Consider the following 14,222-nt stretch of genomic DNA (forward strand, 5'->3'; position numbering starts at 1 on the left):
AATTTCCGCGGCCCCCCTCTCCCCCATCTCGCACCAACCTCTCCGCCACCTACCCCTGCCAAACCCTAGCCGGCGCTTGCTGCCCGACTGATGGCGGACGACGACGCCGCCGCGAGCCTGAGCCAGCCCTCCCCCGCGAAGGTGAGATTCAATTGCCCGGTCTGTTAGTTTCGGTGTTTGATTCGTTCGGGACTTCGAACACCCCGTGAAAGTATCGTAATCAGCTTTTACCTCGCGCGGTACGACTCGGTCCTCAGCAGCTAACTCAGGGTGTGATTTGTTTTTGCGCGCGGTTGAATCTCGAATCCCCGTCGGAGTGGGTCTGAGAATCCCGATTTGGTTAATCCGCGCTGCCATTTTTACTAGCTAGTAGACGGCCGCAATCATGATGGTGATCATTTTGTCTGGTCAAAATGTTTCGACGCGATGGGCTGCCCGTAGTTGCGCGAATTAGAATGGTGATAGTTTTGGTTTCCCTTTAATCCGAGCCTTCTGTTGTGCCCTATTTGGGGCAAATATGTGAATACCTTTCATAAAAGGTAGTTTTATAGTATCATGTCATCTAAATGCAGATCTGACGGTAAGAATTGTTGTTTTTTCAGGGCGACATCTCTCTAGAAAATGGGGATGAGAAAAGTAAGCAGTGCCAACCATTCTTCTCCATGTGCCAACCGCTTCAGGCTGTTGTAAGATAATGAATTATGCTAATGCCTGATCAAATTTGTACAATATATTTTGCTACCATACACAAAACCCTAATTTGGTCATGTTGGTCCTCCCTTATGCTTAACAGAGCTATTCAAATTCCTGGGATAGTGTTTGTGCTCCTGCAGCAACAGAACCTTGTCAAACTGTGAGCTAGAAGCTACTGTAACCTTCATATTTAGTGCAAATGTGTGATATTGAATTTTTGTAGTTCTGATGGTGTGCATTTTCTCTGGCACAGAGCGGCTTGGATTCAGTGGATGATGAATACATGCCAAGTGCACCTTCTTTTCCTGATAGCCAGCAGCCCCATTCTGAGGTATGTTCTCTTGCCCCAGGCCTTTATTCAAGAGTTTGATTTCGCAGTTAGTCTGTTTGAACTCATGTGATGGCGATGTTTGCTAAGTGGTGTCTATCAATGTGCTGTTTCAGAGCATTTCTGCTGTAGTAGATGAATCAAACAAGTTATGTTCACCACCTTCACCTACGGATAAGGAATGTGATGTGGAACAACTTCAGCTGGAATCTGAGGAATTATTGGTATGCCATTTGAACCTTGGCAATTTTTGCGTGGCTTTCTCCAGGGAATTTTACAGTGACTTGCCTCATTTTCTGCCATCTATTAATTGAAACTTGTAACAGTTGTGTACATTATATTCTATTTGAAAGTCTTATAATTGACATCTGGTGTAAATTCAAATTTAATTAAGTTCTGCACACTGGAACTTTCTGTAACTCGGGCCACTTACAAGCCTTTTATCTAAAAACAGTTTCCCTGAATTTTGGCAATTCACAAGACTTACAGCTTGTGCTGCCAAAACCTATTACCATTCAGCCAGCTCATATGCAATTTAATTACATATGATATCCTGAACTTAGTTGTATGTGGCATTCCTGCATGGAGTCCTTTTGTATGTAACAGTTCTCTAACCCTGTCTTCTGTTTTGGTGGTTGCTATTTTAGGATGACTCAGGTGTGCTAGATGGGGAAATAAGGCAGCAGTCAGAACCCCTTACCACAGATGAACCCAGTTCTGTTGTAAGTTTTTTACTGTGTACATCTGCATTTCTACCTAAAGTCCTTGTGGAGCATGTGATCCAATTATGTGTGCTTAATGATATACATGATAAACTGTGGTTGGAATATGTTTGTCAAATAATTTTTCTTTTAGGTGTATAACATTCCCTACTTTTTTTGTTGGTACTGCTGCAGGATGAAATCAAAAAATGGGGGGCGGATACTAAGCAGCACTCACCACCCCTTCATAACACTAAGCATTGGAGCTCAAATGTAAGTGGCCTTCTATTATCTGACATTTATCATGCAATATTTCAGATTAGACCTTTCCTTGCATTGTTTGTGACAATTGTACTGACTGCTTCTGCTTAACAGCGTGCCCTTGAACCTTCTGACAATGAAAATAAGCCGCTCTCCTTGTTTTTTTCTCGCTTCAGACAACCCCAGTCAGTGGTATGCATTATATTCTTTGCCAAGTTTTGATATGCTAGTGTCATGTTTTGGTGTTTATTCATTTTTAAATTGTTACAAAATATTCTCCATGTGCAGGGAGCTGGTCTTCGGAATATGGGGAACACATGCTTCTTAAATGCAACTCTTCAGTGCATAACTCATACTGTCCCACTTTTTAAGAAGCTCCGCTGCACTGACCACTCTACTCCATGCTCATGTATGGATAGTTTCTGATAATCATTTTAATTGTGTGAAAGTGTCCTGAATCTTTTTTATTTTGCTTAACATGATTCATTCTATTGCTACCTTCCAGATGATGAAGATGGGTTCTGTTCCTTTTGCGCCCTTAAAGAACACATTGAAGAATCAATTCGAAGGTCTGGAGCTGTTTTAGTGCCAGTGAGGTTCAAAGATAATTTAAGCAGTATCCTTTGCTTTTGAGTTCTATGCCTCATCTATTAATTTCATCTCAAATTAGTGTTGTCAGCATTCATGGTCATTTCCCCTGATTTTGCACCTTGAAATGTGCATGCTTTCTCTTGACTTTATATTACTCCCTCCGTCCGAAAATACTTGTATTAGAAATGGTTGTATCTAGACTTATTTTAGTTATAGATACATCCATTTTATCCATTTCTAGGACAAGTATTTCTGGACGGAGGGAGTAAATTCTTACATCTTGCTACTATTCGAAGTATTGCCATTTTGACGACAATGCTATGAATTTTGTTGGATTCCTTGATGAAAACTTGCCAGAATTATCGTCAGATTTTAGACCAGGACAGCAAGAGGATGCACATGAGTTCCTTCGTTGCTTGCTCGATAATTTGCACAAATGCACCCTTGATCCCAAGTCAAAGGGGAAGCTCTCATCTTTTGATGAGGAAAGTATTGTCAAACAGGTGTTTGGTGGTCGGCTTAAAAGCCTGGTATGTACTCTGTCATTGCATATTTGTTTTCTCTTTGTGGTTTGTCTTTCAACTAATGCTATTCTTCTTGCATAGTTGACATGCCGTGATTGTGGTCACTGTTCGGAGACATTTGAGCCCTTCCTGGATCTCAGCTTGGAGATTGATCAGGTTGATGACCTTGTTGCTGCTTTGGAATCTTTTACCAAGGTGGAGCAAGTTGGTGACGATGAGAACAAGCTCACCTGTGAAAGTTGTAAAGTTCAAGTTTGTAAGGATAAGCGGCTTGTGCTTGATAAAGCACCTGATGTCATTGCATTTCAACTCAAGCGCTTCACCACCCTTGACAATTCCATTGAAAAGATTGACAAACATGTGGCATACCCATCAGAACTTGATTTGAAGCCTTTCCACAATAATCCAGACAAGGAGGTTAGTTTTATGCTTTTCTCTGCTGGTAGGCTTACCATGAAGACATGATTTGATGTTTAATTGTATTTTCACATGCTTCAGGATCTAATGTATGATCTTTATGGCGTTGTTGAGCATTCTGGCTTACCTAACTATGGCCATTATGTGTGCACTATTCGTTCTTCACCAAGCACCTGGCACTTGATGAATGACTCAAATGTAGGTGCAATTAGTTGCTCTTGCTTTTATGAGACATCTTTTCACCTTGTAATAATCACACTTGTGTTGCAGGTTGATTCTATTACTGAGACGTGTGCACTAAACCAGGAAGCATATATACTCTTCTATGTTAGGCAGGGCATGTTTCCGTGGTTCTCAAGTTTGCTAGAGGAGGCCAGGAGTGGTGCATCTCCTGTGTCAGTTTTGGATAATATAGATGCAGACTGTTTAACTTCCAGTAATAGAAGTCCTGGTGATAAGTTTGAGATTGGTGAAACAAGTGAATGCAAAACATCTCTCCTTGCTGAGGAACCAACTAAGAGATCTTCAGTTGATGCTTCCAACAGCACAAAGAAAAAAGAAGAAACCACTCCACTCAGAGCATCTTTCCAAGATGATGTGGGGAGGAGGCATGCCCCTAGTGCTTCAGAAATCACCAATCTGGAGAGACCATCAACTCCACCTCCATGTCCCAAGCGAACGATCTCTGTTGATGACTTTGAGGTGTTTAAGTTTGAGGAATTTGGTAAGGTTTTATTTTCAACGACAGTCATCTGTCTTATGTTATGCAAACAAGTGCATTGCAGTACAATCCCTGGTGCATCCTCAATTTAGGGTCTCTTGTCATAGTATACATATAACAATTTAATGGCAAGTGAACAAACTGTAGAGAATGTGGTTCTAGTTCCATAACCCTGTCTGTTCATTATGTTACATGCTATTTTAGTTTATTTTAAAAGAAAAGAAGGATTAATGGTTCCCTGTTCTGTATGTCTCATTTGCAGATGACAAGGACACTCCTCTGATGCCAAAGTCTGAGCATCAACTGAAGGTGAAGAAACCGAAGGCTGCTTCTGCATCTAAATCTGTGAAGGGCCCTAGTGTGGACAAAAACGCAACACGGTTGATGAGGGGCATGCCATCTGCACGAAGAAAAGGCCTGCTGGACTGCATGATCTCACAGCAGAATGTTGCGCAGGAGCCCCGCAGGGGCTCTCGAAGTGACCCTCTGGGCAAAAAGAAGAGGAAGCTGGACACCAACTCGGTGGCAGTTCTTCAGTACTAATTATTTTTCTAGTCAGGTTAGAATGTCTAAAATCCTTTTGCTGTACGTAGTTTCCAATCCGTCCCTTTTCTTGGGGATCAACTCAGGATGCAATAGAGCTTAAGAGTTTAGGCTAAGATTTTCTTTTCTGCTTTCTGATACGGAATTCCTTGCCTATATATATAAAATATATTTTTGCTTGAGTCACTGGCCATTTTGTTTAGGCTTTGTTTGGTTCTAGGGATTCCCAGGAAAGAGCAGCCCACAGTTGAATTTAACCTGGTCCAGGCCCACGTCATTTTGTAGCAGCTTGTTTGACAGAGTCAATCCTGTACTGACAGTCTAATACACCAGTCACATACAGGCTGCACCGTTATAAACTTTGTTTCTTTTCCTGGACAAAAATACTGATTACTGGCGAAAAAGAGACAAGTAGCAAAGAACAAAACCTGTTCACCATATTACAGAATTTCTGCATCCAATCAAGTTTATTCAGGCAGTTTGCTGTGGTTGCTGAAAAGCTTCTTGTATTGCCTGTACTGGCTGATGCTAGGATTCTGTGCTGCTGTTATATTTTCCCCTCTCTATGTTTTGGCAGTTGTCTGTAAGATACTTGATGGTTTTCAGTAATGAAAATCGGGGGAAACCCATTGCTAAAAAAAGTACTCTCTCTCTGGAAATATTTCTATGACAAGTATTCCCAGATAGAGTGAGCAGCAAAGAACAGCTTGGGCTAAAGAAAAACTATGAAGTGTAATGAAACGTTTATAACTTGCTTCAATTGAATGGAGCAGGGGCTGCGATGCTATATAATTAAAAAAAACTTTTATCACCCAGCAACATCCATATATATATATATATAAATTTATATATATCCTAAATGAAAATTTGCAATTACTATCTACTGCTACAAAGAAATCAACATGAGAGCACTTCTCCCTGTATAATGGTGAACACACACTTTAAGAAAAAGAAAATGTAGAGCACAGCTTTTACATTCGATGAACTTGAGGGAAGCCCAGCTGGATACAGAAGCACATGGTTCTTCCCCAGGGAGCTCATGAGCTCTGCCCCCCCTGCAGCTGTTGCTGCTGCTGCTGCTGCAAGTTGACGAGCTTGTGGTAGGCGCCATTCTTGTTCTCGATCAGGTGCTGGTGATCCCCCTGCTCGATGATCTTGCCGTCCTGGATCACCGAGATGACGTCGGCGTTCTTGATCGTCGACAGCCGGTGCGCCACCATCACTGTTGTCCGGTTCTTCATCACCCTGTCCAGCGCCTGCTGCACCACACGCTCCGACTCCACGTCCAGCGCGCTCGTCGCCTCGTCCAGGAGCAGGATGGCCGGGTCCTTGACGATAGCGCGCGCGATGGCGATGCGCTGCTTCTGCCCGCCCGACAGCTGCACGCCGCGCTCCCCGACCTTGGTCTGGTACCCCTCCGGCAGCGAGCTGATGAAGGTGTGCGCGTTCGCCAGCTTCGCCGCCTCGATGACCTCGGCCTCCGTCGCGCCGTCCTTGCCATAGAGGATGTTTTCGTAGATCGTCGTCGCGAACAGCGCCGGCTCTTGCTGCACCAGGCCGATGTGCCTCCTCAGCGACTTCAGCTTAAGCTTCTTGATGTCCTTTCCTGCAAAATCCATCATTGTACTTTGTTCAGCCCGCTTATCTGGAACAGAAGCTGTCACGTTTGAAATTTGAACAACAAAATACCATCGACCAAAACTTTTCCGGCGATCGGATCGTAGAAGCGGAGGATGAGCGAGAGAACGGTGCTCTTGCCGGAGCCGCTCATCCCGACGAGCGCCATGCTCTTGCCGGCCTTCATCAGGAGGTCGAGACCTTTGAACACGGCCACCTCCGACCTCGACGGGTAACGGAATTCAACGTCCCGCAGTTGGATCACTCCCTCCACCTTCTTGATGTCGTCGCCGGTGTCGATCTGGACCTCGGTCTTCCTGTCCAGGATCTCGAACACCGAGGACGCCATCTGGTTCCCCTTGATGATGTCCGGCGCCATCGCCAGCGTCTCGCCCATTGCCAGCGCTGTCACTATGAGCACCATGAAGGACTTCATCACGGACCTGAAGGTGGCCAACTCCTTGCTCATCAGATGCGAACCGTACCTGAAATTTTCAAACATTTCACCAGTTGCTCTTGGAGTACAGCAGGTTTAGACTGAGCTGGGCTGTGTTTCAGTAACAATTTACTTACCATAAAGCCAGCGCATAGGAAGAGAAGAGGAAGAACTGAGAGACTCCATAGAAGACGCCGGCTCCCTGTCCTCGCCGGAAGGACCGCTTCCCGGGCTCCTTGAGCTCATCAGCGTAGAGCTTTATCACCTTCTCCTCCGCGCAGAAGGCGGCCACCGTCCTCATGTTGCTCACCGCCTCGGCGGCGAGCATGTTAGCCTTCAGATACGACTTGCCAAGGTTCCCTCCGTATCCTTTCATGAACATTTTCTGTTGCAGCACATCATAATCGACATCATTCTGATTAGGCCAAAGAAGAGTCGGCGAGGCCACTGAAATATACACCAACATGGTTAAAATCAAGATGAAGCTGTGTTCACCTCACTGATGTGGCCGCTGACCATGAGGGGATACGTGGCGAGCACGACCAGCGTAATCCTCCAGTTGAGTATGAAGGCGATGATGAGCGAGGTGACGATCATGCCGACGTTCTGCAGCAGGATGGTGGAGCGGTCGACGACGATGGTGCGCACCAGCGTGGCGTCGGTCTCGAGCCGCGACGCCAGCATGGAGCTGGTGTGGGTGGTGCTGTCGAACCACCCGATCTCGTTCCGCAGGATGGCCGCGAACATCTTCTCCCGGACGCGCAGCGTGAGCCGCTCGCCCATGATGCCGAAGCTGAGGTGCTCGATCACGTGGAACACCACGGTGAGCACGGCGCCGCCGCAGAAGAGCGTGGCGATCTTGCGCACCTCCCTCTTGGTGGTCTCCCACCCCATGTAGTAGGACACCAGCGCCTGCGTCACGCCCAGGGCGAAGAGCGGCATCTGGGCGCCCGCCACGAACGCGCTGAGGGTGCCCGACACGCCGAACACCCAGTCCGGCCGCACCATGGAGTAGAGCTTCTTCATGGACACGGGCTTCCCCTTGCCCTGCCCTTCGTCGTTCGCCTCCCCGGCGCCGTACCGGCTTATCGAGTCCTTGTCGGAGCGGAAGCTGCCACCCCTGCTCGTCCTTGACAGCTCCCTCGAATACTTGAAGCTGAAACCATGTTAAAAATGACTATTAGTTAGTTCACGCTGACCGCCTGCACGAAACAATGTCGATGCCATGTACGGACACGTGCCTTAGTGGCCTGGTGATGCTCGTGCTGTGCGAGAAAGAGGGCTTGCTCTGAAGCTGAGCAGCCTCCTGCAGCTGGATCAGCGACGAGTAGGCGCTGAGAGGGTTGGCCATGAGCTGCTCGTGCGTGCCGGTCTCGACGATCCTGCCCCCGTCCACGACGGCGATGGTGTCGGCGTTCCTGATGGTGGACAGCCGGTGCGCGATCACCACGGTGGTGCGGCCGACCATGACGCGGTCCAGCGCCTCCTGCACGCTCTTCTCGGACTCGGCGTCGAGCGCGCTGGTGGCCTCGTCGAGGAGCAGTATGGATGGGTTCTTGAGTATCGCCCTCGAGATGGCGATCCGCTGCTTCTGCCCTCCAGAGAGCTGTATCCCTCGCTCGCCGACCTGCGTCTCGTACCGCTCGGGGAGGTTGTTGATGAAGGTGATGGCCTCCGACAGCTTCGCCGCGTGGTCGATCTCGTCCGCGGTGGCGTCGCTCTTGCCGTAGAGTATGTTCTCCCGGATGCTCGTCGCGAACAGCGCCGGCTCCTGGTTGACGAGCCCGATCTGCCCGCGCAGCCACTTGACGTCCAGGTCCCTGATGTCGTGGCCGTCGAGGAGGACCGCGCCGGAGAGCGGCTCGTAGAACCGCTCGATGAGGGAGACCACGGTGCTCTTGCCGGAGCCGCTGCCGCCGACGAGGGCGACGATCTTGCCGGCCGGGAAGTCCAGGCTGAGGCGGTCGAGGATGACCACGTCCGGGCGGGACGGGTACGCGAACCGCACGTCGCGGAAGTGGATGTTGCCCTCCACCGCCTGCAGCGTGCGGCCGGCCCTGGAGCTGCTCTTGTTCACGGTGCTCCTCTCGATCATCTGGAAGATCGGGTACGCCGCCGTCCTCGCCCGGAGGAACGTCGATATGTTGGGCGCCGCCTGGCCAAGCGACCTGCGCGCGCACATTGCACATAATCGACATCCATTAGCTAGCCATGGTCGACATGGACGTGGGAATGAAGGTCTGCACTGTACTCACAGGCCGGCGATGACGACGTTGAGCATGGTGGTGAAGGACTCGCCGCCGTTGGAGATGCGCTTGTGGACGACGATGCCGGTGAACCAGACGAGCAGCGCCCAGGAGAGGAAGAGCACCGAGTGCATGGAGCCGAGGCCGAGGCCCTTGGCGAGGCCGCCCCGCTTGCCGTACTTGTACGTTCGCAGCAGCGCCTCGCGGTACGTCCTCACGGCCTTCTCCTCGCCGACGAAGGCCTGCACCGTGCGCACGTTGCCGATCACCTCCTCGGCGATCTCGCCGGCCTTGACGTAGGACTTGCGGACGCGCGCCATGAGGCCGATGGTGACGTAGGCGTAGGTGCCGCCGGCGATGGCGATGAGCGGCACGATGGCGAGCGTGACGAGGCTGATCTGCCACACGCGCGAGAAGCCGATGGCGAACCCGGCCAGGAACCGGCTGATGTAGTGCATGAAGTTGCCCACCTGCGGCCACACGGACACACGGCTTAATTTGTCAGCACGAGCAACATGTTCACCGAGACTGCAATGGTGATCAACTTGACCGGTCAACTGGTGAGGTAAAAAAAAAGAAAAAAGAGAGTAGCAGCAGCTGGTCACGCTCACGCCTCTGCGAGGTGTGAAGGTCTGCAGAAGGCCGTGCGATTAAGAGCTTACGGTGAGCGATCCTCTCATGCCGGCCCCACAGAGCATTACGGGGAGCAGAGTCCACAAGAGCAGAAGCAAGGTCGAGATGTACGTGACACGTTTATCAGGATGACCACTAGAATTCTCCTCGAAGCAGAGAAAACATTTCTTTTCTACTCCCCCAATTCATTTTTTTAACTAAATCAATGACAAGTTAATATCGATCGGATGGAGTGTTTTTTTTTCGTGAATTACAATTACAATGAACAGTCCTAGCTATAAAAAAAGACCTGCCCCAAAAGAAAAAGAATTACAATGGTGACAACTTATGGATCATGTAGTACCCATAGCTTGTTGATTAAATCGACAATGTCGTTGCACACAAGTATATAAAAAAGACGTATTATGTGCACAAAACAATTTTGGGTGTAAACTATATTTTCCGCATAACTTGGTGCAATAGTTTGTAACTTAGAAACCTCTGAAAATGTATCAGATGTTAGAGAGGGTAAGCTCTGTGTCTTTGCTTGGATTTCAATATCTTTTCTTTCTAGAACTTCTGAGAATCCTTAGAAAATGTGGAAAAATGTCACGACTATTTGATTTTCCACATTAGTCCGATCTTATGACAGGATCAGACTTCTAACCCCTTGTATTTAATAAAAACCAATCCTCATAATGTTAATGAGCAAAACTACTAAACGTCGGCCATTTTCTCGAATAATTACCTGAAGGGCAACATTTCTTGATTTCTACTCCCTCCGTCCCAAAATTCTTGTCTTGAATTCGTCTAGGTACGGATGTATCTAATGCTAAAATGTAACTTAATATATCTGTATTTAGATAAATTTAAGACAAGAATTTAGGGACGGAGGGAGTACTTCGAAACTATTGTGCGGACTATGCATGTTTGCACGACGGTCAATCCAGCCGTTTGCTTGCACTTTGATACATGCATGGAGGATGTGCTATATGCTGTCGTGTAGGAATCGTGCACACAATGTCGTGTGTTTGGGCATAGCAGTGCTCTTTCTACTTGAAGGAGTGTATTCATTTCTGCCCTTGGTACGATCGTACGATTTTTTTTATGGCCAGAGTGGCAAGTATACGACTGCAGCAAAGAGAGAATTTTTATGACAGACAGTGATAGCCAGCTCATGATAGAGAACTGTTGCTATTGCAACATAAACCGTCCACTGGTCATAAATTAGCATGCATATATAGGTCGTGTGCCCGGATCAGATCAGGCCACTACAGTAGGACAGATGGGAACAGTGCGTGCGCGTTGTGCTCTATCTAAACAGTCGGTGGATCAAGACCTTCATTTATTGTGATCCATGTCAATCTGGAAAGAGAGAGACAGAGTCATGCATCAAATCACATTTATCTCTTTGCAGTGTAGGAAAAAAGAGTGGCGAGTAGAATAAGCAACGAGTTCCCCGTAGACAGTACACATGAGTTGGGAATATGAATCTGGTGAAAATTCACATTTCACCGGACTTGAAAGTTTTAGATATTTTATCGAAGGAGGTTACTGGATGTATGGGACAAGATGTTGTACGTACGTACGTGCCGATGCAAAATTTAATGACAAATCAGCGCATTTGATTTTGAAAATCTTCATCTACCAGTACTTTCTTTTTACGGGAGGAGAGATGCGTGTGCCTGAATATGCATCGCGGCTGTGTCACGCACTCGCGCCTGACGTGAATTTCAGTTGGAGGGAGCGCAAAGACGGGTGGAATTCGACCGGAAGTGTATCCCGTGACGTAGAATCCAATCTACACGACGGAGCTATAGTGTATAGTGGTTCGATCGATGACTTGATCCTCCTCCCGCTGTCCTGCACCCCAACGCCTTCAATGCCCTTCACCAACTCTCATAACTCCCCACCCTATCGACTGGAGTGAGCTCACCACCACCATCCCGCTTCTCTCTCCGGCCGGCCGGTTTGGCATGGGCCGCGCAACGGCAAGAAAGGCGGCAGCACGCGCATGCACGGAGTGGAGGAGCGGGTGAGCGACTGAGCGCGCGTACGTACCTTCTCGGAGATGGCGTCCTGGACGACGAGGACGTCGCTGGTGATGGCGTTGATGACCTCGCCGGTGGACGCCTCGGTGTCGAAGACGGCGATGTCCTGGTCCAGCATCGACCGCAGGTACGCCAGCCGCATCTTCGCCGCCTGCCGCTCCCCCGTGTGCATCCAGCACGCCACCTCTGCAGCAAGCAAAGCAAGCGCATGGAGCCATGCGCGTGATGAGAGCACGTACTAGTAAGTGTATTTGTCTCCTCTGCACAGATGTGCATCCGGACAAGGCCGGCTCGGTTGCATTGAGAGGGCGCGCTCACCGGTCCACGACGAGAAGAGTATGACCACGCCCAGGTACACGAAGTCCAGCGAGTACTGCAAAACGAAAACGACGGCCGAAACAGAAACAATGGTTAACCTACCACCGTCCGCCGTCGTCGCCGGCAGGGTAATTGAAGGAGCCAACCAACAATGCCGGTTTGTGCATGAGGGCACGTACCTTGGCGACGCGGCCGGAGACCATGGCGGGGAAGAAGGAGGCGATGCCGATGATGTTGATGAGCTTGCCGAAGAAGATGAAGAAGACGGGCACGGAGGCGCCGTGCGCGCACGCGCCCACCGAGCCCACCGCCATCAGCACGTAGTCCCACCGGTCGGCGAACGAGAAGAGCTTCATGAACGGCACCTTCTCCACCTTCTCCTCCGCCCCCGCCTTCTTTCTGCCATTATCGCCGCCGCCGCCTCCCGCCTCGTTCTGGTTCTGGCCGGCGCCGTGCACCGACGAGCTCATGTCGTCGTCCTCACTGGCTCCACGGCGGAGATCGATGGGTCGAGCCGTGCTCGTTCGTTGTGATTGAGACTGTGGGTGGAGAAGGATCTGCGCGTGTGTGCGTGGGATGGTAGGGCTTTAAAGACTGGCTTGGACACCCGTTGGAGTGGTTGTAACTTGCCTCCATGTTAGCTGTGGGCGCGCCGTGCGCCTGCGTAGGTAGCCGTACGCCACCGCCGAAGAGGCGATCCGCGTGGTAGAGCACAGCAGCTGAGCTGAGCAGGGTCGAAGGGGTTCGGCAGTTAAATTGACTCGATCGCTCCTAGGGCCACCGCGTCAGGCCCAAGCTGGTGCAGTGGTGGAGGGGATTTGTCTGAGAGCTGCCGTTGGATTCGGCTACAAAGTTACCCTCATGTCAGAGCTTCAGATGTCTCTTCACTGCAGTTTGGTGGGCTGGCCAATATTAATTAATACGCGTGCATTTTTTTACATATATAAAATGGGAGGCCTCCTCTGTTTTCGTTAAACTACAGCCGGAAATCCATAACCAAATCCGTCGAGACATTCCCTGCCCGCCTACGAAAACAATCCATGGGCAGAAAATCATGCTTAGATCCAAATCCAATAAAAATTCATCGGGTATGGATATACAATAGAAGCTTAGATCATGCTTAGATCCTTGGGCAGAAAATCATGCTTAGATCCCTGCCCGCCTGCGAACCCTTGTGCTAGTGGAGGGGGGCTGGCTTATATAGAGTGCGCCCAGACCCCAGCCAGCCCACGTTACAAGGGGTTTAAGGTACATCAAGAGGGGGCGTTACTAGTAACGCTAGTAATAAAGTGACATAAATGCCCATTAAGTCTATGAAGTAAACGTCCGACCGTTGCCGTGCAGAGTGACTTTAGATCTTCTGTCTGTCAAGTGATAGTTGTCGCGGTCGAGTGACTTCGAGTCTTCCGAGTGGAATGCTTCTGGTTTTAGGGTGATGTCCTAGGGAAGGGTGTCTAGGTCAGGCCTATGACCCTACCCTAGGTACATAGCTTCATCATTAGCCCCCGAATGGTTCAGGGTTCGAGTGGAGAAGGAGTTGAGAATACCTCCAATTCAAATTTTGCGCTTCGGAAGCGTCTTACTGGGATCAAATGAACAATCATGATGACTTCAACTTCTTTTTCAGTCGCCTTGATCCATTCTTGCTTTTGCCGAGTGAACTTTTACTGCTAAGCTTCGAGTGTTGATATGGAAAAAATCTTCCGTCTGACAGGTTGCTCTGCTGCTTGCGGATCTTGCGGGATTCAAATTTTGGGAAGCGCGTGGGGCGGAGGAGGCCGCAGTAATCGGGTTGGATTAGGCAGGGCCGCCTCGATCACTGCGCCACCTTTTTCGCCACGTATCGCGCACACGACTGTTGTGGGATTTGATAGGATCGCCTGGGTCCACGGGTCAGCCACTCGGAAACGACCTCATATAAGGCGCCGGATTGGGTTTTTTGCACAGTGCGTTCCCATTCTTCCCCTTTCTCCTCCGTTTTCTCCACCACATCCACCTCTGCTCCCGGCGCCGTCGCTCTGTTCGAGCTCCGCCCGCTGCAATGGGAAGGAGAAGACGGTGGCCTTGGAGCGCGCGAAGAAGGCGACGTCGAAGGCAAAGGGGAAGAAGTCCAGCCAGGGCGGTCTTCGTCGAGGTCGGGCCTGTCGCGCGGCTGGATCCAGG

General features: G+C 49.5%; 2 protein-coding genes across 2 annotated transcripts; one reads left to right on the top strand and one right to left on the bottom strand.

Moving 5' to 3' along the window:
- The first annotated feature begins 6 nt into the window (after window positions 1–6).
- LOC119317493 (ubiquitin carboxyl-terminal hydrolase 21-like) lies at window positions 7–4,961 on the top strand. Its single transcript, XM_037591964.1, has 15 exons — window positions 7–141; window positions 603–686; window positions 794–853; window positions 947–1,024; window positions 1,138–1,245; window positions 1,669–1,743; window positions 1,918–1,995; window positions 2,098–2,175; window positions 2,272–2,392; window positions 2,489–2,599; window positions 2,932–3,104; window positions 3,180–3,515; window positions 3,597–3,713; window positions 3,786–4,239; window positions 4,499–4,961. The coding sequence occupies exons 1-15, from the start codon at window positions 91–93 to the stop codon at window positions 4,777–4,779; spliced, it is 2,205 nt and encodes a 734-aa protein (XP_037447861.1). The 5' UTR covers window positions 7–90; the 3' UTR covers window positions 4,780–4,961.
- Window positions 4,962–5,568: 607 nt separating this feature from the next.
- LOC119317494 (ABC transporter B family member 10-like) lies at window positions 5,569–12,756 on the bottom strand. Its single transcript, XM_037591965.1, has 9 exons — window positions 12,239–12,756; window positions 12,060–12,114; window positions 11,752–11,927; window positions 9,088–9,548; window positions 8,074–9,000; window positions 7,328–7,988; window positions 6,970–7,217; window positions 6,469–6,881; window positions 5,569–6,385 (listed from the first exon to the last, which is right to left on the bottom strand). The coding sequence occupies exons 1-9, from the start codon at window positions 12,527–12,529 to the stop codon at window positions 5,817–5,819; spliced, it is 3,801 nt and encodes a 1,266-aa protein (XP_037447862.1). The 5' UTR covers window positions 12,530–12,756; the 3' UTR covers window positions 5,569–5,816.
- Window positions 12,757–14,222: the final 1,466 nt, after the last annotated feature.

The sequence above is a fragment of the Triticum dicoccoides genome, chromosome 6A (assembly GCF_002162155.2).
Source record: "Triticum dicoccoides isolate Atlit2015 ecotype Zavitan chromosome 6A, WEW_v2.0, whole genome shotgun sequence".
NCBI lineage: Eukaryota > Viridiplantae > Streptophyta > Magnoliopsida > Poales > Poaceae > Triticum > Triticum dicoccoides.

What these genes read in the sequence shown, in the direction of transcription:
- LOC119317493 (XM_037591964.1), top strand. Translation starts at nt 91, where the DNA reads ATGGCGGACGACGACGCCGCCGCGAGCCTGAGCCAGCCCTCCCCCGCG. An exon ending in GCCAACCGCTTCAGGCTGTT is followed by an intron (nt 687 to 793) that starts GTAAGATAATGA and finishes TATGCTTAACAG; the next exon opens with AGCTATTCAAATTCCTGGGA. An exon ending in CAGATGAACCCAGTTCTGTT is followed by an intron (nt 1,744 to 1,917) that starts GTAAGTTTTTTA and finishes GTACTGCTGCAG; the next exon opens with GATGAAATCAAAAAATGGGG.
- LOC119317494 (XM_037591965.1), bottom strand. Translation starts at nt 12,529, where the DNA reads ATGAGCTCGTCGGTGCACGGCGCCGGCCAGAACCAGAACGAGGCGGGA. An exon ending in TCTCCGGCCGCGTCGCCAAG is followed by an intron (nt 12,115 to 12,238) that starts GTACGTGCCCTC and finishes TTCGTTTTGCAG; the next exon opens with TACTCGCTGGACTTCGTGTA. An exon ending in TCAGCGGCCACATCAGTGAG is followed by an intron (nt 7,218 to 7,327) that starts GTGAACACAGCT and finishes GTGCTGCAACAG; the next exon opens with AAAATGTTCATGAAAGGATA.